Source organism: Botryllus schlosseri, chromosome 6 (genome assembly GCF_051294905.1).
Source record: "Botryllus schlosseri isolate E-star chromosome 6, Bs_hap1, whole genome shotgun sequence".
NCBI lineage: Eukaryota > Metazoa > Chordata > Ascidiacea > Stolidobranchia > Styelidae > Botryllus > Botryllus schlosseri.
This window is the reverse complement of record NC_137241.1, coordinates 30,003,164-30,030,764: the sequence shown is the minus strand read 5'-3', so window position 1 is coordinate 30,030,764 and position 27,601 is coordinate 30,003,164. Positions and strand designations below refer to the sequence as shown.

Here is a 27,601-nt window from a genome sequence, read left to right as displayed (position 1 = left end):
GGTTCATTTGAATATGAATATACTATGCAATTAGGGTCTTGCGCAAAATTCCAACACGCATATCAGTGTCAGTTTGTAGAATGACTAACAGTCAGAACCAGGGTTTTAATGACTGCTGTTTCGTCTATCAGTACTGGACTGGTGTTTGTAAAATAGGCCTAGAAACTGCGTACAGCGAATAAAATTATGATATTATGAATGCGACGCATTCAACATCACCCAAACAGTAGTAAAAAGTGGGTTGAACAGGATTGAACACAATGAATTGGACTCGGATTCGAGTCATAACACTATGACTCAGACTTAAACCTTGACTTGGTGGTGAATTGAAAATGACTCGACTCGAGTCAAAACTATAAAAGTGACATTGACTTGTCACTCGGGACCTTGTGACTTGGTTACAGCCCTGAATAAAGAGATCGAAATAACCGTTGTCTCACCCGCATACAAGCAATGTAGCATTCTTCGGAAAACGCGAAGAGCTTGTCCGCGGTCAGGCAACACTCCAAAAAACGTAAATCTCTGCAAACGCTGGATTTGAGGACGTGCGCCAGGCCCAAGTAAGCTTCCGTCTCCATCACCGGATCAGCGATTATTAGTTCCTGAAAATGAGTCCGTTTTCTCGAAATATCGATGGCAACAGCCTTCCTACTTCACAGCACGATCACCCCTGACGAGTGTCAGCCGAAAATATTCGGGCTCATTTCAATGTGAATATACTATTCGATTGTATATCGAAGTTCTGTACCTCCAAGAAGCTCTTCGACTCGAAAATTGTTATTCAGAATTAGAACTACAGTTACAGTTTGCATTCCAAATTAGATTAGAATTAAAAATACTTGGATATTGTATTCCATTACGAAATAGAAAAAAGTACGACAGAATTAAGTGTAGCTCATACCACATCATGTTGTCATAAGCAGAATGGCATACAGCGCATATGACAATTGACAGTTTGACAACTAGAAAATTTCCAGCTTTTCCATTTTAAGTTGGAATTCTAGCCACACGTTTTTTCCTAATCAGATTACAATTTGAATTCCTGAATTCGATAACACTAGAAAATTTCCAGCTTTTCCAAATCAAATTAGAATTTTAGCTACACATTTTTTTCCAAATTAGATTAGAATTAGAATTACTGAATTCGTTAACAAGTAATTAATTAGTTAGAATCACCATAATTAGTCTAATCATACAACTACAATTATCCAGTTGCCAATTCAAGGAGCAAAACTTCTTTAAAAACATTCACTTACAGTGACTATTTTGCCTAGTTTCCAAGACAGGGATGCAAAATATACCACATAACTGCTTTATACTTTCCGAATTCACAGCGTATGAAGTACTTTTGCCCAGAAACTGTTACGTAGAAGTGTAAGTAGTCTAACATCTAAAAGTAGCGCAAGTAAGCAAACTTACTTGAGCACTCTGAAAAAGTAAAAATACTTATTTACTGAGGACTAGGATTGTTCGATAATGACTTCTTTTTTTCGGATTCTGTGAATTCACCAATTACATTGTTAGGTTGTCTGAAAAAAGCTGCACACCAAATTTGGCTTGATTCCAACTGGTAGATGTCAACGCACAGGAGTTATTTTATTAAATTATTTTTTGAAAATTTCAAAAAATTTTTCCAAATTTTACTGTCAATCTCATGAAATTATTGAGTTGTCTACAAAGTGCAAAACAAATTTGACGCAATTCCAACCGGTGCAAGCAAAGTTATCGGAGATTTTCATTCATATTTCTTGGATTACCCAACGTCCAGGCTATTTTTTGTGACTCCAACCTTTTCAACTGCAATTACTTCTCTTCTACCGGCTTGAAGTGAGCAAAAATTGGTAAGCATCGTTCTTTCAGACAAATTAACAATTTCACGGGGTTGAAGGTGAATTTTAAAAATTACTATTTTAAACATAAATTCAAAAATTTTCAAACTCCTGCGCATCTACATTTGGGATCAATCCAAATTGGATGGCATGTTTTTCTAGGCAACCTAGCAATTTAATCGGTAAATCCCCGGAATTCGGAAAAAAAAGTTTTGGAAACACCCCTACTGACCACCTCTGTGCATTATATGACCTCACACACAAGAAATTACACTTGCCCTTATCGGAATATCCATAAAATTGAAAGTCATCTGCTCCATGTTCTCCTCCGTAAGGCAGCAGCGCGTCAAAGCCAACGTCTCGCATTTGGCGTCACGAAAAATACACGAGATCGCCATCAGCTTCTCCATGTTCAATTTGTCGTCTCGAATGCCGAGTTTTGAAAGCTGCAACTAATTATATGACAGTGTAAGGAGTGAGTAGTTTTGCATTGAAACAGCTTGCTGTACAGGCATTTGCCATCCTCTGATATGATATGAACAGAAATTGATTTTTGCATTTCTTTCCAACACCGAATTTCATTCAATCTATAATTCTAACTCAAACCTAATTTGGACATGCTGAATATTTTCTAGACCAACAATGTATGTGACCAGAGTCCTGCAAATAGGTTATTGCAGTGGTTCTCAATCTTTTGTCTTCGCGGACACGCTTTGTGAAGTCACGGACCCCCATCCCTAGTTTTAGTTGAAATTTAGCTCTATTATCGTGTAAATATTAACTGTAGGTTAGTGATAAACAGCAACAAAATGATCTTTCTTGAAAATAGCATCATATTATTTATGCCGAAATTGGGCATACTTTTACTATTCCAAAGCGAATTCAGTATAGCTGCATTTCTAGATATACGCAGCCGTGTCTTGAAAACGGTTATTCTGTTTATGTGAGCTCGGAAGTTTTAGCAGTTATGAAGCGACAGAGCTTCATGATTTCTCTAATTAAAAAGAAATACAAATTAGTTTTTGAATAGTATGTTCATATTAAAATGAACTTGCATATTTTCGGCTGACACTCGTCAAGAGTAATCTTCAGCAACTAGTAGAGAATTCAAAAGAACAGTGTATATCAACAAACGTATCACAAAATATGATGTTTTCCAATCATTTTACATATTTGGAGGTTTCGCAGACCGCATCAAAATGCTTTGCCAACCCCGGTTGAGAACCACTGGCCTACTGGATCTTCAAACCTTTGCAGTTCTGAAACCGACGTTGATATCTAGAAAGCGGTACTCGTCAATGTTGCAATCGTTGAAGTGTATTTCGGAACATTGCGCCTTTTTCAACGTGGTCGCCAAATGCAGACCGATATCCTTCGAGAAGAAATCATCTCCAGTGATACACACGCATGGAATCTGGAATTGAACAGATAATGTACACATTTGTCACCAGTGCCAGCTTGTAATGCAATTTCAGATTGTTTCAAATCCAATATTTGAAAGTGGGCACCAGGAGATCTATAGTGAAGAATGTTTAGTACTACAATTGAGAAAGATATTGATATTGAAGTGAAACCAGGTGGGAGGCTTATTTCAAAGACCACAGTACAACAACTTCCTATTTCAGTGTATCGCAGACTTGTGGTGTTTTGGTTTGATGAAAACTGTAATAAAATGATACTGCTGATATACTGATTATTTGAATAACGCAACAATAGACACGCGATATGACAGACCGGGTTGTAACCAAGTCACAAAGCTCCGAGTCACAAGTCAATCCCACTTTTATAGTTTTGACTCGAGCCAAGTCGAGTCATTTTCAATTCACCACCGAGTCAAGTCCAAGTCATCGAGCAGAGGTTCGAGACCAAGTCATGGTATTATGACTCGAGTCCGAGTCCAAGTCATTGTGTTGACTGCTCAGTTTCCAGTTAAAGTCTTGTAAAACCCACTTTTATAACTCTGTTTGGTGATATCGAACGGTTCGCATTCATAATATACTAATTTCCTCACTTTCAGCAGTTCCTGGTCGCATTATTAAGTACCAGTACCAATAGACGAAATCCCAATAGGGTGGTTACATTACTGTTCTTTGAAATTACAATGAAATGTCGGTGTTGGCCGTCTGAGTCTCGAGTCATATGACTTGGTTCGAGTCATGCGCAACGACTCGAGTCCAAGTCGAGTCAATACGTAGATTGACTCTAGTCGAGTCATTTCCGTATTTTGAGAAAATGACTCGAGTCAAGTCGAGTCATCAGAAAATGGGTGACTATGCAATCTATAATGAAGGTTAACAAAGCAGACATAAAAAAAAATTTTACTTTTGATTTTCATGAGCTGTTTTGTATTGATATCTGAAGTCCTCAAAACCGCAAACGTTGAGTCACCCCTAGTCTGAACAATCTTACTTTCACGTTATTATCGACGCAACCCTCGCTCAGCCTCGCCAGCTTTTTCCTGTCCAGGTCGCAATTTTCGAAGCCCAGTCTGCCGCAATCCACCATTCCCAAAAGCCCCGGCAGCAGATCGAACCAATCTCCGCCTTTTTCGTCGATGATATCCAGGCGATGCAGCTGAGGAAAGATCGGACTTGAACAACTAGATATTTCTTGTTGTCTAATTTAAATTATTCCAGCAAAAATGGCGGTAATGTAATTTGCGAAACGTTTCATTGCCCTCGTTATAATTCTAATGCTATTTCCGGTTTTCTTGAATGTGCTACGAGATCTGCGAAACAAGCCAAGCTCACAGACATTTGCAATACTCTTGCTTATGGGAAAGAACTCTAATTTGATATAAAGTTGACCTGATTTTGTTGTAGTTCTTTCAAATTCGGAATTGAGTTCAATTTCCCAGTTTTGCTGATTCAGTAATTCCAATTCCAATCTAATTTCGAAAAAACTGCGTAGGTATAATTCTACTTTTAATCCGAGTCGAGTGGTGAGAGATGATATTATCAACTAGAAAATACTATTTTCCACTGTGGAAGGATGTAGACTTTGATCGGCCGTATTGCAGCATACCAAACACGTCGTACAAAGCTACTCAGGTTAGCTGTAAAGTCAACCCACAGCGTTGTAAAATACGATTTTTCCGAGTAATGAAATTATAAGCTTGTCGCCACTGAAAATTAATTTATCAATGAGAATTATAGTTTCGATACTAATCTTCACTGTTGAAGCCTTGAAACCTTGGCGGTATCGTTGCAAACGGAACATATGGTGCAACGCTACGAATGTTACTTAGCACAGTTCCGAAGTCATGATTATCCCACAACATTGTCACCAAGTGGAATGAAATTGGTATGATCGAAAAAATACCAAAGTAACCTTCATCATTGGTTTATTAGCAAGTTTTATCACTTCAATACACCACAAACTGCGATACAATAAAAAGATAGGAAGTAGAGGTCGACCGATTATCGACATGGCCGATTATCGAGGTCGATATTTAGAGCTTTCCCGATTATTGATATCGGCCTATGAAGGCCGATATTTTATATTTGAAACAGTATCAAAAATATTGAAAATTCATCGCTCCATGTTCTCAATCTCAAGAAATTGACGACGCAAAGGGCGATATATGACAGATTTACCCTTGCAGGACGAGTTTCACTGGGCGAGCATGCAGTGAAACTATGCTTCCTGCATTACATTCTACATATTCTGGACTGATCTGCAATTTCTGTCGTTTTGATTTCTGGGTTATCTCAAATTTCAACGAATGTGCTCAACTAAGCAATAATTCTTTTCAATTTCAGTTTTCTCGTTTGTTGTTCAGTTTTCTGTGGCATGAACAAGTGCCATCTTGCCTAATATATGATATTTTTGGTGAAATTGTTCTCTGGTCCTTTCATATTAATATCGGCCTATGATATTGGTTATCGGCCTTGTGAATGTGCCTATATATCGGCCTGTAAAAATCAATATCGGTCACCTCTAATAGGAAGGTGTCAAAGCGACTTGGAGTAGTCTTTGGAATCAGACACCCACCATGGCCTAGGCGATGTAAACAGGAGGCATGCACACTGAATGAAAAGTAAAGACGATAGTATAGGAAAAAAGCAAGCAGCATGAAATGGAGCGGCATGTCATGGAAGGCGAGACAGATAGGTCAGTCGTGGTCCGGTAATCTTGAGGATTGACTAGCATTTATTTAGTAGTAATTGCTTGTATTTCGGCTTGAATGCGGACATGCTCTTCGACTGCCGGATAGCCGGCGGGATACTGTTCCTCACGTCAAGTCTGGCATATTTGATAGAGCGATGATCTTTTCGGTCGATTATATGATATTTGGACGACGTGGACGCGCGTGTGTTGTACTTGTGCGCTTTTGGTTTCGAGGTAAAAAAGGCATTGAAATATTCGGGGCAACGAGCACAGTGGAACTGATACATGAACTTGGCGATTTCTAGTTTCCGCATATCTTCTGTGTTTAAAACACCAAATCTCTTCAGCAGCGACTTTTTGGATGGACATCCCGGCCCCTTTGGTGCCCTAGCTATGATACGGAGTACGTTATGTTGTGTCATTCATGAGGTGGATAACAGGCAGCATTTTCTTTGTGGTGGCATAAACGACACATATTTGAACTTTGAGTACTACATTCTGTTATGACGTCATAATTAGGGATACTCGATTACGCGACTCGAAGCATTTTACGTGATTCAGAAACAAATCACTCAGGTACTCGATTTTGCCCAGTCACAAGGTGCATTGTAACAGGAATGGTCAAAAAATACCAAATTATATTTAATATTGACGTAGAATTGGCACTATACTCTTTATGGTCGTATAGAAGGTACATATTTGATCTTTCCGCATCTCACATGCTGTTATGATGTCATAACGAGTGATACTCAAATGCTCGTGTTTAAACATATTACTCAATTTAGAATCAAAGCACCCAGGCTAAGTCTAATCTACCTGATTGACCTTTTTGCATCCATCCATCTGCAAGTCCGTAAGTTGCTCCCGACTCAGCTTACAATTTTTCAGCACCAACGCGTCACATCTGATCAAGCCTAGAGTCTGGACGATGAGCTGGTAGCTGTCCCGACCGAGAACGTCGTCGCCAATGGTCAGCTCGTCCAGCTGCTCAAGTAGGTCTGTGGACTTTAGGTTTTTTCAAAAATACCTTTTATCAAATTTCAATGACTAATTTGTACAATTGTGACGTCGGCTACAAAAATACTGCACGTCAAATTTGGCTCAATACCCATTTTTAGAAGCAAACCTATTCGAGTTGGAAAATTTTCAAGTAGTATTTGAAGCCATATCCATATTCGAAATGAACAAATATTTTCAGCCGACCGTCGTCAGGGGTAAGAGCCCTCAAATTCAATATGAATATACTATGCCATTGTATATTGAAGTTCTGTACCTCCAAGAAGCTCTTCAAAATAGTATTTACAGTGGGAAATCCCTTAATAAATAAAACTACCCACCATAAATACTATTATTTTGAATCCAAAATTTTCAACTCCAATAACATGGATTCTATTGGTTGGAATTGAGCCAAATTTGTTATGTTGATAATTTCATGGGGTAACCAGTAACACATGGAAAAAGAAATTATGATTTTTTTTCAAAAATTCAAAAAATGTTCGTTCAATTCGCTACTGACCCTGCCTACATCTGGCAATGACATATTACCGGCCATGCTTCACGGTGAAATCCTTGAAGTAATCTCAAGAGCTTGTCTTTCGTCAAGTCGCACTTCTTCAAGCATAGAGCGTGGCAGGAGGCGCTTCTCATTATAAGAGCGACGTCGCCAAAGCCTTCTTCTGCCAGGAATCGATCGGTCAGGGTAACCATCTCAAGCTGGAAAAGCAGCATAAAATTTAATAATATACTCGTATTGAAATGAATGAACCTGTATATTTTCCACTGATATTCATTGGGGGTAACCGATAGTGATTAGGTTTTGAATCAAGTATTAGGCTTCGAATTGAGTACTCAAGTACTGCTCATTATGGAGCCACAGCAGTATGAATGACGTGGTAAGTTCAGATATGTAGCTTTTATGCGACCACAAAGAATGTAATACCACTCCTATGCGACAATAAAAATGTGTATTGCACTTTGTGACTATGCAGTGGGTCATCACGACTTTGCAGACATGGCATTTATGCTACTACATGTTTCGTATGGGGTCGCCAACTCAAAACGGGTCGCGGGCCACTTTTAAAATCTTGTTGAGGCCGCGGTCCGCATGAATTAAGCATAGGGATAGCATAGGCCACACAGTCTAACAATCACTATTTTAAAAATGACATCGGTACAATGCTGTGCTCTCTAACGTGGGCAACGGGCATAGTCACCGCAATATTATTTTATTAAAAAAATACAACGAAGCAACCATGATCATCACTTTCATTCTATTTTAAATTACGAGCTGCGCAAGTAACCTGATTAACACTTTTCAGCGACCACAGAATCGATATTGTGGTTGGATAGACAAGGTACGTGCTGGAAAACTATCTCCTCGTAAAGCGTGATCTCGTGGAGAAGCCTCAGGTCGTTTTTTACGCGTCTGTGTTTTGGCAGTGGCTGAGACATTGCACATCAAGTTAATGTGCCACGTCGTGTCAGCTAATTCTTCCCCCATGAAATGTTATTACAATCGCCGAAGCCGTATCAGCTACTGAGGAATAGTGATGTTGGGCACAGGAGAATAGCTTATTTTGAAGAACAACAACAATATATTTACATTACATCAATTTCAGCACTTCAAAATGCTTTACTGAGGGAAATATCTTGGGAAATATCAGATCATGTCGCGGGCCGCAAAATATGACCTCATTGATATAATTTAACTTTTAGTGGAAAGGAGTGTATCACTTTCTCGAAAAAAACAAATCGTCTTTCACTATTTGACTCGAAACATTAGAATTGATACTCAATTTTAATCCGAGCACTCGAATCATGGTTCTCAGCCCTATACTCACAGAGCAGTTGTGGCGAATGATCCCCGCCGTCAAACAGTCTAGCTTTTCCCTGGTTAGATCGCATTTCTTGAGATGTAGCTTCTTGCATCGCGTGGTCCAAAGACAGTCGGCGAGAGTCAGGTATCCCTCAGGAGACAAACCTTTGTCGGATAACACGAAGCTTTTCAGCTGAAACACAAGAGGGAGAGATAGAGAGTAAGAGAGTCTTTAATTGTCATTCAACCAAAATACGTAACAAGCAGACAGCAATAATGGTGGTATAGAAAATATGCATGTACAGTATTCGGTATCAGATAGGATTGGTCGATTCGAGCTTGGTCTTACTTTGATCACAACCGCACCAATCAGGTACACTTGGCTCTACTCAGCCTGGCTGTAACAAATGTCAGTTTAAAAAGGTAATTAAAAAAGAAAGAAAGATGTTACCAAATTCATGAAGCAATGTCTGGGGTAGGTAGGGCAACGGCGTTAGTATGACAAGAGGTGATTAAGCAGCTCTTTTTTAAATTCATTATAAGGCAATTCTGGCAATGCATTCAGGATGATAGGTCCAGAGTATTCGATAAATCTCTTAGTTAGGTTGCTACCGGGTGGGGGTAAGTAGATATTTCCCTTTCACTAGGATCTTGTGTTATAGGAGTGGACATTTTAGAAGGTATGAAAAAGTCATCAAATACACGAGGCAAAGTATTGGAAAAATATGTGTGCATGTATATATATTTCGTTACTTCGAAGCGATATACTTCGTCAACAACGTGACAGTTATAGATGTCGCTGCCAAGCACCTGATAACATGAACATCTTGCGGACTGGACTTATGGGTCAGTATTTTGTTACTGCTGATGGCCAGAGGCAGGCAAAGTGTTTTCTCACACTTGCACAAACTAATGAATTTATGTGCAACTAGAACTAGAACTACTCATTTTTCAAAACTCGAAATTACAACTAGAACTAGAACTACAAAATTTTCAAAACTCGCAATCAGAACAGGAACTAGTACACTTCAAATCTCGCAACCGGAGATAACGTCCTTCAAAATACAAGGAACTAACTAATAACTGGTAATACGAATGCCTAAATTGCAAATGAGCTAAAAAGTATTGGAGATAAAATCGGCATTTCAAAAAGGATGGGGTTTCGGGTGTGAAATGGGAGGGGTTTTGACCCCTAAAACCCAGCCCCTGGCTATGCAACTGTTGGTAGTGATAACTCGGAGCTAGCAATGGCTGCAAGAGCATCACACAAGAGAACGCAGGTACCACGATTCATGCCAAACGACGACACGTGTTTCCAGTTGCTTAGCATCTAAATTTTTTTCAAGTTTGCAAGTACCGTATTTCCAAGTATAGTACTCCCCCATGTATAATACGCACCCTTAAAATGGCATGCAAATTCTGGAATAAAGCCTGTACCCATGTATAGTATGCACCCTGCATTCGCAGTACATGAATAGCTGTGTTTTAGTACGCGATGTTTTTCTGTTTTGTGATGTCACTGTCGAACAATCATGACATAACCATCGCTAATCATTATGCAATAAACGGCATTGTCTCTAAACGATAGTAGAAAGCAGCCAAAGCCTGCGAGGCTGGCGACGCCATAGTTCGGGCGACACGACTTCATGCGCACGAGGCCTATTACAGATGCAATTGCCAATCATTATACAAGTAACGTTATTGCCTCTTTACGTTAGTAGATAGCAGCCAAAGCCTGCGAGGCCGGCGACGCAACATCTTGCGCACGAGGTCAGATGCGGTTGCTCAGGCCAACGGTTATGTCGTGCACACCACGCCCTGTTGGAGGTGTGACTGATTACGCGAGCGATTATATTTTTTGCACATGGCCTGTCGATGAATTAGCGATGAACCAACTCAGCAGGAGATTACGTGCTGTGCTGACGGCTCTCGTTAATTGGCAACACGCTTTTTGCTAATCGCTGATAATACGAATTACTGGGCACAATGGCTGAAAGTGATGCGCGATTGGAAACAAACATGAAGAAAGGTGTGATTTCAAGTTTTTTATCAAGGGCGATTTTTTTCAAGCGTGTTGTTTCCATGTATAATACGCACCCCCAGATTTTAGGGCAAAAAATCATGAAAATTTTGCGGATCATACATGGAAAATTACGGTAGGCCTACCATTAGAACTTCTCGAAATACCAGTGGTGGTTTAGATTGGTACTTTGTATATGTATAAGTCTGTTGGACTGCAGATACGATTGGACAATGGACATACCTCAACTCCGCCGTAATGGAAACTTTGACATAACCGCATCAGCTTGTCGACGTTCATCCCACAGTTCTTCAATTCAAAATGAGAAATCTTCAAAGCCAGAAACGTGCGCGTGAGTTCAGGCAGCGCCGAGTCCTCGATTGAAACTTCCGCCAGAACGAGACCGAGGAGTCTCTGAACAGAGTTCGAGCATTTAGTGCACACTTGTAAAAATTTCTGGATTGTCAAAATGCGCAACTAGAACTACTCACTTTTCAAAACTTACAATTACAACTAGAAATGGAACTACTCACTATTCAAATTGCGCAATTAGAACTAGAACAAATGATATTTTAAAATACGCAATTAGAACCAGGACTAGTAGGCTACTAATCACTCTTATATTACGCAACTTGAACTAGAACTACTCAATTTTCAAGACGTGCCGCAAGAATTAAAACTCTGACTACTCGCTTTTAGAATCCGCAACTAGAACAAGAACTACCGGTACTCATATTTCAAAATGTGAAACTAGAACTAGAACTAGAACAAACCATATTTTAAAATACGCAATTAGAACCAGAACTAGAACTACTCCTATTTCAAAATGTGCAACTAGAAGTAGAACAAACCATACTTCAAAATACGCAATTAGAACTAGAACTGGAACTACTCAATTTTCATCATGTGCAACTAGAACTACTCGCTTTCAGAATCAGCAACTAGAACTACTCATATTTTAAAAGGGGCAACTATAACTAGAACGATATTTCAAATTACGCAATTAGAACCAGGATTAGAACTACTTACTCTTATATTACGCAACTAGAACTACTCAATTTTCAAGATGTGCCGCTAGAATTAAAACTCTGACTACTCGCTTTCAGAACCCGCAACTAGAAATAGAACTGCTAATATTTCAAAATGTGCAACTATGACTAGAACTAGAACAAACCATATTTCAAAATATGCAACTAGAACCAGGACTAGAACTACTCACTTATATATTCCTGAACTAGAACTAGAACTACTCACTTTTCAGAAAGTGCCACTAAAACTACAACTAGACCTACTCAATAAACCGGTAGTTAGTTGATTAGATTGGAAGTATGTACAAGTGTAATTAAGCGACAAGGCAAGGCTCTCACCGGGGATCGTTTTGTGCCCGAAGAAGTGTTGCTCATGGCAGACCCGGAATCGCCCGTAACAGCTTGCGTCTGACTTTGCATCCTCGATAACTTGCCTTGTTTCTCATTCTAGGGGGGGTTGGTTCGATATTACAAGCTGCCCACCAACATTTACACGACACCACTGACAAAAAACATCACAGAGAATGGATATCACCAAGAATGGACAATACAATGAATATGAACTGGAACATATACAGCTATTAGTCGGGCTATGCATGAGTATGAACTCACGACAGTCTGGTTGATGTGGCAAGATCATACATATACCTTTTATACGACCACAAAGAACATGTCAGTTTTACATCAATGCTGAGGGTTGATCACAAAGGTTGCCCGACATATGAACAGGCAACACATTGATAAACGACAGATCAGTATGTGGCACTTTACCATGCGTCACTTGGGCAGAACATTTCACTACAAAAATGAAACAATTGAATAGTATATTGATATTGAAATGAACTCGAATAATCTTGGCTGACACTCGTCAGGGTTAATCGTCAGCGTTATATAGCTGTCAGTCGTTGTTATGAAGGAAATATGTCGTACACGCCAAGGTGGTTTAGATACCGCGTTTAACGGAAGATGTTCAGTCAGGAGATTTATGTCAAAATCGGGCCTAGTGTTATTCAATTTCGTTAGGATAGAAATAGATCATGTCTAACAATGTTTTATACATAAGAATAGGACTGACTGGCTGACAAATATATAAGGTTTGATCTCTGCGTGACTGCTGGAGTGTGAAGTTCTTGCGGAAATTTCAATAAATTGCAGCTCCATTACAGTGGTGCTCTGAAAAAAACGGCTGCGGCCAAATTTTTTTTTTCGTTTTGCCCTTTAATTTGAGACCACATCATTTTTAGAGTCCAGTGCCCCTTTAAATTCTGTACCTCCAAGAAGCTCTTCAGAGAAGAAAAAGGATATCAGTATTGGTATCGGATTATTAATCATTTCATCACTTCCAAACGTCACAAGACTGCGATACAATGAAAAGATGGGAAGGCGTCAAAATGACTTGTAGAGTCTTTGAAATCAGACACACACCCGGGCTTAGGCGATGTAAAGAGGAGGCATCCACGCCCGATAGAAAGAAATAAGGAGAACATAAAACGATATTAACGTATCTGCTGACCGTTTCGCTGTCGGCTCTGAATATCGCGTCCAGAAAACGTTCCAGCTTGGTGGATGTAACGTTGCACCTGCGTATGAGCAAACGTTTGCAGGCCGTCTCCAACAGCGCGACACCGATATAGCTGAAGCCAGTCTGGCAAAGGTCCGCGCTACAAAGCAGCAATGCGCTCAACTGCAAACGAGAAGTCAGGTGGATTTGTTTTGATGACCAATGTGCGTTGGAAGTAGAACCAGACCGATTATGGCAAGGGTGGCCAACCTTTTCGCCCAGAGGGCCACAATTAAGCTACGAACCGTTGCCTGGGCCTACTCACCAACATCGATAACAAATATGTCACGAAAAATGTACATTTATGTCCTAGCCGCGTGAAACACTAAAGTTGTTTCAAACGTAATTAATAGGGCAAGTTTTTGTTACAGTCAAATCCGTGGAAAGTTGTATTTATTTTTCACGAAACTTGCACCAAAAGACCACATTTTGTTCGGTTGACTAAAAAAAAAGGTTGACTTTCCAGTTCCACTCCCGAAAAACAATTTCCTATCCACATTCTCCGTTGGTTGACTAAAAATAAATAATAAAGGTCAACTTTCCGGCTCAGCTCCCGAAATACCCGTTGGAGCGTTACTTCAGTGCTGATTTACGGTATTTCAGTCGAATAATCAAGCGACCTATTTACATATACTGCCAAATATTTCCAGTAAATAGTTGGTAGCGTGAAAAATCGAAAAAACTTGCAAAATGTTTCATAATGCAAAAAGTTGCAGGAAAAAAATGGACTAAAGTTGCAAAAAGTTGCACTATAAGATTCTTTCAAACAGCTCAGAACAGTATTCTACATAACTTCCGAGTATTTAGGAAGCTGCCGGAAGATGTAACAAACAGTTGCAAAAGTTGCAAAAACTTGCCTTAGTATTTAGTGAATTCAGTCAGTAAAATTGTTACTTGCATACAGGGGCGTAGCCAGCCGAGATAAAAAGGGGGTAGAACTGAATAAAGGGGGCAGACTGAGCCTCTATGCGCCATACCTTTAGCGATAGAAGTCGCTATCGCTAAAGGTATGGCGTACGCTTTTGAAAGCGTAACTAATGCTGGATCTAATCACTGAAAGCGAGTTAGCAATCAACAGGTTGCACGGGTCGTGTTAGCAATCAACAACTTGCACGGGATCATGCTACGATGCGCACGCGCTCATCCTGTGACAGTGCAGGAGATCTTATTTGCATTCAAATAAGTAATCGACGTTGAAACAATGCAAGAACAACATTTCACGACGAACAATCTACACAGCGCAGAATCTGTTATATTTTCATGAATTTTGACATGATATAATTCGCGTGTAAGAGTAACGTCTTCTCGGCGTTTCAATTCCATTCATTTCGAACATGGCGCATATACTAATTGTATCGGCGTGTCACGCGTGTGAATAATGACTTATTCGCAAAGGGAGGGAACCTCAAACAAGTTTCGGCGCGGCTATTGAAGGCTGAATGCGTCCTGGTGGGATACCGATCACGAAAGGCATAATCTAGTATGACGTATAGATGGTCATTGAGGTCAAGACAATGCACAACAATGGAGTCAAAAATAAAATGTGAATCGAATGTATTGTCTTCACGCTGTTTTGGGGAACAGGCTTGAGTTCAGCAAAGCATGAATCAGATGCGATTGCTTTAAAACAGGATTTCATTCACCTATAAGTTGTTATTTTCATGTTATTAATGTTCGTTATCGTTTACAATGAACTGTTGATGAGAAAACAACGCGTGAACGACGCGACTACTGTTATTATTGCTCGACGACTGCATTCAGAATAAAGGGATTAAGCTGATCGCTTACCCTCGCCGAGAGAAAAATGTAACAATGACCCTTTCACGCTTGCATAGACGCGCTTCCGTAGACGAGAGATCGACGAGAAAAAGGCATGTAATCAGCAACGGCAATCGGCGTCGCACGCAGCAAATTGAAATTAGGCGATATCGTGAAGAAATGTTATTATAGCAATAGCGTTGACTTGGGATTTTCTGGATAGAATCGAGCCTGGAAGGGGGTAGAACGTTCTTCAATTCTACCCCCCTGTCTACGCCCCTGCTTGCATATATTGCAAGTCGTCCCTAGTGTATACTGCTCAGGCTCATGCATGTTGGACGACACGTTCTCTCATAATTGAGGAGCTTAATTAGAACTGACAATTAGGTGTATTGCTCAATGTTCATTTTCAATTTACAGGAGAGGTATCAATATTAAAAGCAAGATATGGAGTGAAAAAAATCGCAATATACACAAGAAAAAATTTACATGTAAATAAATATGACGTGAAATATTATACTTTATCGTAATATACTAAGATCTACGAAAAACTGTGGCTGGCCCCTGGCTACGCCACTGCGTCGTAACTGATATTTTATTTTTCTCTAATTTCGCGGTCAGGCTAATCCAATCTTCAGTTGGCTTTGCAAGCACACAATAAATTATTTTGCAACAACATTTCGTTTTTTTGCTAATATAACTTTGGAAATGTTATCCTGTTGATCAGTTGAAATGCAAATGTGTGATACCAACTGCCTAATTGCAAATTATTTAATAAATACTAGTGGTAAAGTTGGCATTTCAGAAGGACAGAGTTTCGACTTCGAACCCCGACCGGCCAACCTCTTCTGCATACGCCACTGCACATACCAACACAATAGTCACAATTCAAATACTGGTCAGGAGTAATTATCTGCAATCAATGATGGCCAAGACATCAGAACTTATATGTACCAGTTAAGTTTGTGTCTTCATCGGCATAGAACCCCTTAAACTCGGAAATACCAGTTAATAACCACTTGGCTAGATGTTTAACTACAACTAGAACCATACGCTTTTCAAAATGCGCAACTGGAGCTTGAACTACTCACTTTTCAAAATGCGTAACTATTATCTTTTGAATATCGGCCGAATACATCAGGGCAATCGGTGAAGGCTCAAAAATCTGATATCGATCGTACTCTATAGCTGGATTACCTGAACTCCGTGCCTGAGACAGCCCCGGCAAAAGCTCAATATCTTGTAGGTGGTGAAGTCGCTTCGTACAAACTCGAGCTCGAGACACTTGACGGCGGCCACAGAAGAAGCAATTTCCTCAAAAGCCATGCCTTCGATGGAGCAGTCCACAAAACTCACACGGAGCTGCAATGGCGAATTCAGAAAACCTGCAATATATATTCACTTTTGGAAAACAAGCTATCATTCTACCTTGCCGGTGTCGATGTGACTTTTATATCTCTCTCCTGTAAACATTCCTTCTGTGATCACACAATCCATAAATGTGATCTGTTGGCACGCGGCGTCTCGCACCAAACGAGGAAAGACTCCAAACGCATTGGCGGACGGATTGGTGTCCGTCACGATTAATTTCTTGAACTGAAAATGGTTTAAATATCAGGTTCGTGGTACAGAACTTGAAAATAGCTGTCATAACAATATCCATTGCAAGAATATATATTAGTACTGTTCAAAAATAACTTTCGTCATCAAATTTTATTGGCTATTCAAGAAAATTGTTAGGTTGGTTAAAAAAAACACTGCACACTAGGGGTGTTCAAAAATGACTTTTTCTCAAATTGTACTGACTACTTTATAAAATTGTTAGGTTACCTAATTAAAGGCTGCACACCAAATTTAGCTCATTGGCAAATTCTTAAATTTTTTGTTATAGGTCTGCCCACCGTAAATAGTATTTTATTCAAATCCAAATTTTCGACGGCAATAACTCCGCTTCCACTGGTTGGAATGGAGCCGAATTTGACGAGCATTGTTTCTATGGACAACCTAACAATTTCATCGGCTGAACAGAAAATTTTGAAATTTTTTCATTTATTTTTACATAATAAACAAAAAACTTTCTTCTTCTGTAGCAATGCGGCTACTGGTTGGAATTGAACCAAATTTGGTGTGCACCGTTTAATTAGGTAACCTAACAATTTTATCAAGTAGCCAGTACTATTTGAGGAAAAAAGTCATTTCAAATTAGGCTCAATTCCATACTGTAGAAGCGAAGGTATTAGAGTTCAAAAATTTATTTCTATCAAGATAAAATATTTTACTGCAATTTTACTGTCAACCTGACAAAATTGTTTAAGTAGTCTAAAACAACGATGAATAGCAAATATCGCGATGTAAGACGTAACGGTCAATATTACAGACCATGAAATTCATATCGTAACAATGGCAACAACAAACTTTGAAGTATACTTGAAAGTCAGGGATATCAAGAGTTTTAGATAGTCCTGTTGAAAGTTCAAATATATTTTTATTGCAATCTTTTCAAGTACTGAAGTTACACGAGCCTTGCCACTAACAGTTAATTTACCAACAACAGTTATGGTTTCGATACAATATTAAACTTTGAAACTTGTAAAAAAAACATGTAGCATGGTGTACCTGAAAAGTCTTTGAGTTTAAATATACATATTCATGCAATGGATATTGTTATGAAAACTTGAGATGAGCTTCGACATTAAAATTATTAATGTGAATAAGACCGACAGCCACGTACCGAAATCTTTTTATTTCTGCATTTCAGCGCAAGTCGGAATATCTTGCCTTCAGTGAGATCGCAATCGTTCAACTTCAATGAGTCGAGTTTCATTTTTTGCAAGATCGCAGCATACAGCTCGAGACGAGCGCTACTGAGATCGATATCTTCTATCACGAGATTCTTCAGCTAAACGATCAATCACACTTGTATATTTATATATAATCGGACTTTGGCTCCGGCAATGTCAGGAAATGATCTCAAGGCGAGATACAAGTGCTGACACCAGGTTTACAATTGAGATGAGACTTACGGAAATTACTGGATTTTCAAAATGCACAATAACAACTGAAACTAGAACTACTCACTTTGCAAAACGCACATCTAGAAGTGGAACTAGTACTACTTAATTTTCAAAACTCACAACTAGAAGTAAACAAGAACTATCGTACTTTTCAAAATTCGCAACTAGAACTACTCACTTTTAAAATCCGCAATTAGCACTATTTATTTTTTTTAATTCGCAACTAGAACTGCAACTAGAACTACAGCAAGCACTACTCACTTTTTAAAATCTGCGATTAGAATTAGAACTAGACCAATTCCATTGAACTAGAATGCTCTAAAAGCAGTAGTTAGCTGACCGACAACTAACTATATCGCTGGCATTTTACAAGCCTGATTGACATTCACCTGCAATTTATCCGGAAAATGGTCATCCAAAAACGCGGCCAAATCATCGGCGTCAAACGATAGCTGCGAAGTGAAATTCAGTAGTAGAGACTCAATTTTTAATTTGGAGAGAAATTTGAATATCCTCAAAGTTGTTTCTTGGGATCCGAGATTTCTGACGCCCAAAACGTTCCACAATACCTGAAGCAATCGCGAAAGAAATTTGGTTTCATAATTGAACAGTGAATCACCAAAAATGTGTGCAGGAGAGATGGGCACATGACGAGTGTACATATCTCAATCAAGTATTAAATTTATTGATTCTATCGAGTATTAAAATTATGTGAAATTATAGATTCAATACTATTTTCCACTACGAAAGTCTTACAACCATGATCGGTCAGACAGCGGCATAAAGCTATGCGATGGAAAATACATTTCCGCGAAGTCGTGATCAACACACAGCATAGTCACAAAATGCTATTTTGCGTCATTTATGATATTTGTTGTTGACCGTATACAATCGCCTGGATCTCAAAGTTATAAAGGAAGGAAAATTGTCAAAAAGGATGACATTTTCGGTTTCTTCGAAAAGGAGGACAACTCCTCCTAAAAGAGGAAGTATGGTAACCCTAATAAACACCCAGTTCTGAGAACGTAAAATAGAGCATAGTGAGTCCAGAGATTTATGGAAAAATGACCAAAAACGAGTTATTCACAGAAGCGAAAACGCCAATACGAAACTCTTATATGCAGGTTTCAATGAGAATATAATAGAACCATAGATGAATAATTTAAACATCTGTGGTCGCACTGAGGCATCACTTCTGACTCAAAAGGCCCCTGTCTTCGAGATAAAACCCAATCGCAATATAATAATAATGAAGCAAATTCCACTGTCCGAATTTGCAGTTAAATCTTTTGTATTCCTTACAGCGTATACTCAGGGTTGACGTCGGCATATCGCCTAAAAAAATGGACCATAGAAATATGCCAACTTGTTACATTGTTAGAGCCATTGTTGTATCGGTTTATTACCGCCGTCCAATCATCTGACTACAGCCAATTCCGCTGTTTATGAATAAAGGTGTTGCTAAAATCGAACCACTATGATCCGTAATGTATTGAAATTATAAGGGCAAGTTTTTGTTGTGCTAAAAGCGCGAGAAAGTTGCATTTAATTTGAACAAAAGTTGCATTCATAATTTTTTCTGAATTATTGGGGTATGAGATACTCGATTGGTTCCGTTGTATAACCTAGCTCCTGCATAGATGTCAAATTTGTGGTTCCGTTGTATAACCTAGCTCCTGCATAGATGTCAAATTTGTTACTTTGATGCCTTCTAACGCACGGTCTGGCGAAACCACCAAAAATTACATATTTTTACAGCACATAGAAGGAAATTACGCCATGTGGGAATCATTCCCCCAAAAAAGGCAAACAGCATAGCGATAACCCCTCGCCTCGGCGCTTGTGAAATGGGACAAAATTAATAAGGCGATCTATTTACATATTGTTCGGGCACGGACGTGCTTGGCAGGGGTAGTTGAACTTCTTGCTTACAAGCCATTGTCTCATAGATAACAGTGAGATGCAGCTAGCCCATCACATAGCTTTGTTTTGCACATCAAAGAGAATAGAACTATACTAGAAATAGTTTATAGCACGTTATTAAATCACTCCTTTACATTTTAACGCAATATTTGATAAAAGTTGCAGCAAAAAGTGACATGAAAAATAGTAAAAAGTTGCAAAAAGTTGCACTATAAAATCCCTCCAAACAGCTTAAAACATCATATTGCATAGATTCTGAGTACCTAGGAAGCTGTGAAAAAAATTGCAAAAACTTGCCCTAGTAATTATGTAACTATTCATAATGTATTATTCAATGAAATACAAGGGCATTGGTTTTGAGGTTATATTTTGGAATGATTTGACTGGTGCGGCCCGAGAGCGATCTGAAGGTGTGAATCCGGCCCTCGACGCCAGTTGAGTTTGACACCCCTGATTTAGGTAGTCCATTTTGCCCATGCCTACTGCACTGACCAACGCGGAAACCCGGAAGGTGAAATGTAAAATGGAACACATGCCTGATGTCGTTCTGTCCACAGAGACAGCAGCTGGTTCTTGACTTCATCTTGAGCGCTTAACGTTACCCCCATGATTTCGTCGCAGGAATCAATGGCGCTGATCACAGCGGAAATATCTTCGAACGTTGGCAGTTCCGGAATTTCTATTCCGGCCTGAAGATTGAGTTTCTACTTTAGAACGGGGTTGCAACCAAGTCACAAGTCAAGGTACGAAGGGTCAAGTCGGAGTGTAATTTTTGGAGGTACTTGAAGTAGATTTTACTTACTTAAACTACTTCCTCAAGTGGTTGTGATTTTAGACTACTTCTATTTCATTTTTTGAGGCTTCTACGCCTAGAATGTTTACTTTTCACTTACTTGGATATCGCTACTTATACTTGTACTTTAGCATCACCAATAACTACTTTTACCACTTCTACTCATATCAGATTCATTCTAACAGATAAAAGACAGTTCCTCGGCCGTTTTGTCGCGAGTCATGTGCTGTGACTCGAGTACAAGTCGAGTCAATACACGAAGTTACTCGAGTCAAAATCATTAGTGTGGCCCGCTTCGAAATTTTCGATTTTCAAATATTTGACAATACTTACGTGCCAGATCAGGGGTCACCAACACGCGGCCCGCGAGGTCATATTTTGCGGCCCGCGACCTGATTTGAAATTTCAGAAGACAACTCAGTAAATGTGAGATTGATTTTAGTTTAAATACAATGAAATTGGCGTTTAATGTGTGGTATTCTCATGTGCTCAATATCACTATTCCTCACTCGTGATGCGGCTTCGGCGATGGTAATATCATTCCACGGAGGAAGGATTTGCTGATATGAATGGGCATATTGCCTTGACGTCAATGGCCCACTAAGACCAAGCTTTACGAGGAGATAGTTCTCCAGCGAGTACTGTGTCTAGCTAACCCCAATATCAATTCTTTAGTTCAGGAATGGCCAAATCTGCGGCAGTAGAAGGGAAATTATGTTACCGTCGACACTTATTTACTGGAGAATGTGAAAAAAATTTCGCTGGAGAATGTGAAAAAATTTTCGCGCTTAGCGCGACCCAGAAACGGATCCCTGGGGTTATTTATAACAGGACTGCTCACGATGTCGGTGCGCAGAGTAAACCGATAGGAGTAAATAGATTGGTCTGGAGTTCACCGGCAATGGACAATGGACAATGACATTGACAGCTTATCGTGGGGATTCGGCCTGCAATTAGTTCATTGCGACTATGTACTGGAATGCAGCCGTTGAGCCGTAGCCAAAATAAGTAGGCTAATCGAAATGCGGCCGTGAATAGCAAAAAGGTTGGCCACATATTCACATCTTCTCTAGTTACTGAAGAATGTTGTCAGGTACCGTGTGTAGCTCATTGTTCAAAATAGAAAGAAGGTGATGATAAAAATTTTTGGTGTGGTATTTCTTCAATAAATATCATTTCCTTTGTGGTAACTATGCCCGTCTCCCATGTTAGAGAGAACAGCGCTGTGCTGGCGTAGAGTTATCAAAACGTAGCTGTTAAACTTCGTTGCCTATTTCTATCTTGATATTGAAGTCATGCGGCCCGCGGCCTCGACGAATTTTGAAAAGTGGCCGGCGACCCGTTTTGAGTTGGCGACCCCTGTGCCAGATATCTTTTTCAGATGTAAAGAGTTAAAATTCACTCCAAAATTACTCGAAAAACTACTGCAACTGCTCAGCAGAGATCAGTTGTGCTTACTCTCTACCAAGTACAAGAACGGTTTTATTCAAATATTTATAAATGTGATTTTTTTCTGTGCCAGGCCTCAATTGCTGCAATAGTAAATCTTAATTTTACGACGCGTGACGACAACTGGACAATTTCATCTGATAAAATAAGGCCTACTGGGAAATACATTGAATATGAATACCCCCTACTGATGCTGCGGACCTCGGCGTCATCAAACACAAGAAAATTGGCCCGCTAGCCCATTTGAGTTTGAAACCACTGGTCTAAGCCAGACTTGGACGACTAGATAATGCTAGTTGTCTAATTTCACTAAATTAGAGCGAAATGCCAGTAATCCAATTCTAATCTAATTTGGAAAAGTTGAAAATTTTCTAGTTATCTAATTTCACTAAATTAGAGCGAAATGCCAGTAATCTAATTCTAATCTAATTTGGAAAAGCTGAAAACTTTCTAGTTGTCCAATGCCAGTAATCCAATTCTAATCTAATTTGGAAAAGCTGAAAATTTTCTAGTTATCTAATTTCACTATATTGGTGCGAAATGCCAGTAATCTAATTCTAATCTAATTTGGAAAAGCTGAAAACTTTCTAGTTGTCCAATGCCAGTAATCTAATTCTAATCTAATTCTAATTTAATTTGGAAAAGTTGAAAATTTTCGCCTAATTTCACTAAATTAGAGCGAAATGCCAGTACCGGTAATCTAATTCTAATCTAATTTGGAAAAGCTGCAGGTCTAAGCTAACCTGAAAAATTCCGATTTCGTGTCTCCGATTTTTGACAAATTGCAAGCACTTTTCATCAAACGTGATTTGACTGATACTCAGTTTCTCCAGAGGACAGCATCGGTCCAACACTGCCATCAGCTCAAATTGACGGCGCCATTTCTCCGGGACCACCGACACGGATCGGATTTCACTTTTGACATCATCGATGACATCATTGCCGGTTTCGTACAGGATCTTGATCAAACGGCAGTCGCTCAAACATCCGTTAACTGCCGCGGCTACCAGTTGTTCTAACAGTACTGTTCGGCATTCCTCGATCGAACATTTTCGGCCTGCAACGGACGAGATTGATTTCAGTGATCTTAACGCAATTCAATGGATTGCTACCAAGTCACAAGGTTCCGAGTCACAGGTCCTTCTTACTTTTATAGTTTTGACTCGAGTCAAGTCCGAGTCATAGTGTTGAGGGTCGAGTCATAGTGTTGAGCTCGAGTCATTGTGAATCCGAGGCTCGCGAAATTGGGACTCGACTCGGCAGAGTGAAAATGACTCAACTTGACTCGAGTCAAAACTATAAAAGTCAAATTTACTTGAGACTTGGAACCCTGTGACTTTATTACAACAACGCGTTCAACCCACGCCAAACCTTCAGTATATTTGGCCATTCTCTGCGTCACACTTCCATCTAACACAGTCCCGTACAAGAGCATTTCCAAAACCTCCATTCGGGACTCACGGCGGATTTCAGAAATAATTCTTCCGGCTTCGTCGGGAGAGTGGTTCAAAACATGCAACACTGCCATTATCTCCTGAAAATTTTATAACATTTTTACTAAAGACATTAACAAAGCTTTAATTTTATTAAGAATATCAAGTTATTGTTTCCTGTTACTCAACAAAGCCTATACTTTGTTGGTAAGGCGGGCGAAATCGAATACCTGGACTATTCGCATCTGAATCAAATATTAGGTTTAGAATTACTCACATCATAGCAGTATGAAAGATGCATAAAGTTGAAATATGCACCTTTTATGCGACCACTAATAATGTCATGCCAGTTCTACATCACATTAAAGATAAGTTTGTATTCTTGCGACTATGTGTATTTCATTGCACTTACACAATGCTAGGACTGGAGATTGACTCGTAGATGTTGCTCCGAGTCACTATAGTCAATCCACATTTCTGAAACGCCAAGTCAAGTCATTTCGGCTAAGTGACTCTAGCACGGTTGTAATGACTCGAGTAATGAATATTTGGTGACTCGATTTAAGTTAATTGGTGTATTGACTCGAGTCACCACACATGATTTGAAACTCGGATGGCCAAGACAGGCATTTTGAAGAACAGTAAAGTTACCAGACCATTGGTATTTCGTCTATCAGTATCAGTACTACTGGTACTCGAAAACTAGGGCAAGAAACTGCTAAGAATGAGGAAATTTGTATATTATGATCATAATATTATATATAACACTGACACAGTTGGGCTGAATTCGACTTGAACTCGAAACTGAACAGTTACATACAATGACTGGTCCTCGAGTCTTAACACTATGACCCGGACTCGACCCTTTGATCCCAGACTTGAGCCCTAACTTGACTCAGTTATGGATTGGAAATAACTTGAGTCAAGTCATACAAAAAATTGACTTGGGTCATCCCAACGCTGCATAGTAATGGTCACAGTAAAACGAAATGAACCTACCTTTAAAAGATAATGATTGAAAACATATGCTGACAGAACTTTTCCTTCATCATTGGTATACGACGTCACCTCGACGTAACCTTCAAGTAACTTTTCATTCACACCGATCCTGTTTAGATCATGTGGAGTAAACACGACGCGGTGTTTCACGATGACATGGTACGTTAATTTCTCGAGATCCTGCGATTGCGAATAGTTTGGATGCTTTGCTTCGAGTAATTGACATAACACAATCAAAAGCAGTCTAGTGTCGCTGGCAGATCCGTTTAATTCAATTTCTTCGATTGCTCTGGCGGTAAAAGACACGCACACAGGATGACGAAACAATGACAGATATGGCGGAGTCTTCAGACATCTGTCCAGCAATTCGCGTGTCTTAAACTCGGCGTTCAAGAGGTTGCTATACGCAGCTATGACGCTCTTATCATTAAAACCATCCAATCTGATGACTTTATCGGGCTTGAGATCACTGTTGAGTCTCCAATAGACGGGCCATCTCGCAGTGGTTAAAATGCGAGCATTCGGCCAAATCTTCCCGGACAAAACGCTAGCCAGTAGACGTTCGGGGTGGTCTGGTTCTACAATGCCGGTGCCGGTGCATTCTGCATCCATTCGTGCGAATGATTGTAGTCCATCGATGCAGATTATTAATTTATCGGAATTTTGATCGATCCAATTCAATCCCGCATTCTCCTGATCTTTAGTGAGACGGGTTTTGGAATCAGTATTGAGTTGCTGAGCAAAGAACAGCTTGTAGGCTGTAGTTTGCTCGCCGTACAACCGAATCGCGCCATTTACGTAATGAACCATATCGTTCGGTTTTACTTCAGCACACTCCGTGGCGTACTTGAGCAACGTCACTGTCTTTCCAGACGCAACACCTCCCAATATCATAACATGGCGGCATTTCCGTCGGTTAACGTTATCGAATATCTGTGAAATATCAACTTCCTCCATATCAACACAGTCCAGATCGTGAATCGCCTCCGATCCGACGTTTTTCTTCCGAGACGCTTCCATGTCGACCACTTTAATTGACGGCTGTACGGGGAAGCGCCGCGATTGTGTGGAATAATGTTCCAGGTGAGTACTGACTTTGGACCGGAATGTGTTGAGCGATTCATCTGTAATGTTGCGAATGGGACATCAGTTTTGGATCAGTAATTTTAAAATTATATCATTACAAAAGACCACAAGACTGCAATACAATGCAAAGATGGGTAAGGTGTTGAAACGACTTGGAGTAGTCTTTGCAATCAGACACCCACTTGGGCCTAGTCGACGTAAGATAGGGTTTCTTTGTGGGGTTTGAAAGTCACAGTGATCAAGTCTTGCATGCTTAGCTATCGTTTTTCAGTGTGTCGCATTGTCAAAGATTGGGCAAGCCAATTTCGGAGAGTCCGTTTGATTGTCATCGAGAATGAATGAGCTAAAGCAGGGGTCCGCAGCCTGTTTTTCTCGGTGGAGGGTTTGAAGGTGAATTGTTTTCTAGGACCGGTCTTCAAAACACATAAATATTAGACATTGCAAATTGATTGCAGCTCATACACTAATACACTAAATGGAACCCAGTAAGGCGGCAACGCACATGTTCGATGCAACTACATTAGATATTATCTTTTTTTTAATTTTCATAAGTGATCTTGATCACGGTGCAAAAATAAACGAACTTTTGACGGACCAGTAAAGAAATTTCACAGGTTGCCGAACACTGAGCTAATAGTACCTCGAGAAGAATTTGAAAGTAGTAAACATATAAAGCTTGCTTGCAAATATAGGCCTATGGTGCCTTGTTGATCTACAATCTACATCCATAACCGTAGCTAATATTCTTTGCGATATGCTCATATGTGTAATATTACGTAGCCACGGTGCGTGTAGGCTATACGTCAACTCACTTCTCAACTCCGACTTTGTGAAGATTGAATTTATTCGAGTGAGCATCACAAGGCTCACAAAGTCAATCGCTCGATGAACGCCGAAGAAAAATTACTTTATGATAGGCTTACCATATTTTGAAAATGCAAAAAGAGGACACTTTGTCAGAAATTTGCAAGATACAAAACCGGAGTAGAATTCTCAAAAACCGGTGAATTTTTCCCACTTTGCGGTCGGTTGACTAAAAAAAAAAAGGTCATCTTTTCGCGCAGAGCTAAATTCACCGTTTTTCACTCCGAAATATCCGCCGGACCGTCACTTCTGTGCTAATTTGCGGCATATCAGACCTAGGACAAAATCTCAAAAAAGAGGACAAAAGGGCGTCCTCCGAGGACACTTTCAAAAAAGTCAAAAAAGAAGACGTATGGTAAGCCTATACTTTATGAATGAGAGCGAACTGTTTACATTTTATCAAAAGGTGTCTGAGGTGAATGAGTTTGCAGCCATAGGCGTACCCAGGATGATGCCAATCACTAGATATCTAGATCTCCCTGACCATATATTTCCTGCCTAAGTGTTGGAGATTTATCTAGGCTCCTACTGTCTGGCAAAAAGTCTGGAGGATGTGGGCCGTGCTATAATCGGCAGATAAGGAATCATAATATGGAATACGCTTGGTGTAAATGACCATATAGCCGAAACATCATTAATACCAAAAGCAAAAATGACATCGCTCGTTCATTCAATCGCCTCAAGATTAAATTTCAGCCTAAGAAGAATTGGAATCCAGCCTTACTCAGATGATGTCGGACTTCATATAACAGTGTTTGTCGGTAATAATATGTCTGTCAATAAACATCGATTTAATCCTAACATAGTAGGAATGCTAATTGACATATAGATAGAACAATCAAATCTGAAGTGCAGAAAAAAGCTTCACTAAAAAGAGATCACTTTGAGACTCGAGTCGAGTCAATTTTAGTTTGATTTG

General features: G+C 39.7%; 3 protein-coding genes across 5 annotated transcripts in view; 1 reads left to right on the top strand and 2 right to left on the bottom strand.

Annotated features, from left to right (window-relative positions):
- The window catches only part of LOC145440627 (uncharacterized), a 28,138-nt gene extending 2,300 nt beyond the window's left edge, over positions 1 to 25,838 (bottom strand). Inside the window, exons 1-18 of one of the 3 annotated variants that reach the window (XM_080318315.1) lie at positions 24,733 to 25,837; positions 23,672 to 23,834; positions 23,044 to 23,357; positions 20,595 to 20,747; positions 18,525 to 18,704; positions 17,853 to 18,020; positions 16,550 to 16,717; positions 16,319 to 16,483; positions 13,316 to 13,486; positions 12,142 to 12,249; positions 11,018 to 11,188; positions 8,780 to 8,947; positions 7,485 to 7,652; positions 6,756 to 6,926; positions 4,239 to 4,403; positions 3,079 to 3,243; positions 2,108 to 2,281; positions 441 to 602 (exon numbers count right to left, since the gene is read on the bottom strand). In XM_080318315.1, the coding sequence (XP_080174441.1) occupies positions 441 to 602; positions 2,108 to 2,281; positions 3,079 to 3,243; positions 4,239 to 4,403; positions 6,756 to 6,926; positions 7,485 to 7,652; positions 8,780 to 8,947; positions 11,018 to 11,188; positions 12,142 to 12,249; positions 13,316 to 13,486; positions 16,319 to 16,483; positions 16,550 to 16,717; positions 17,853 to 18,020; positions 18,525 to 18,704; positions 20,595 to 20,747; positions 23,044 to 23,357; positions 23,672 to 23,834; positions 24,733 to 25,752 (3,954 nt within the window). In that variant the 5' untranslated portion in view covers positions 25,753 to 25,837. Of the gene's footprint in view, positions 1 to 440; positions 603 to 2,107; positions 2,282 to 3,078; positions 3,244 to 4,238; positions 4,404 to 6,755; positions 6,927 to 7,484; positions 7,653 to 8,779; positions 8,948 to 11,017; positions 11,189 to 12,141; positions 12,250 to 13,315; positions 13,487 to 16,318; positions 16,484 to 16,549; positions 16,718 to 17,852; positions 18,021 to 18,524; positions 18,705 to 20,594; positions 20,748 to 23,043; positions 23,358 to 23,671; positions 23,835 to 24,732 lie in introns of all 3 variants that reach the window. The other 2 variants (XM_080318316.1, XM_080318317.1) reach the window with 2 other exon arrangements.
- LOC145440652 (kelch-like protein 8) overlaps positions 1 to 27,601 on the bottom strand; it is a 328,197-nt gene that overhangs the window by 278,689 nt on the left and 21,907 nt on the right. The window lies entirely within an intron of this gene.
- The window catches only part of LOC145440651 (uncharacterized), a 68,524-nt gene that overhangs the window by 23,022 nt on the left and 17,901 nt on the right, over positions 1 to 27,601 (top strand). The window lies entirely within an intron of this gene.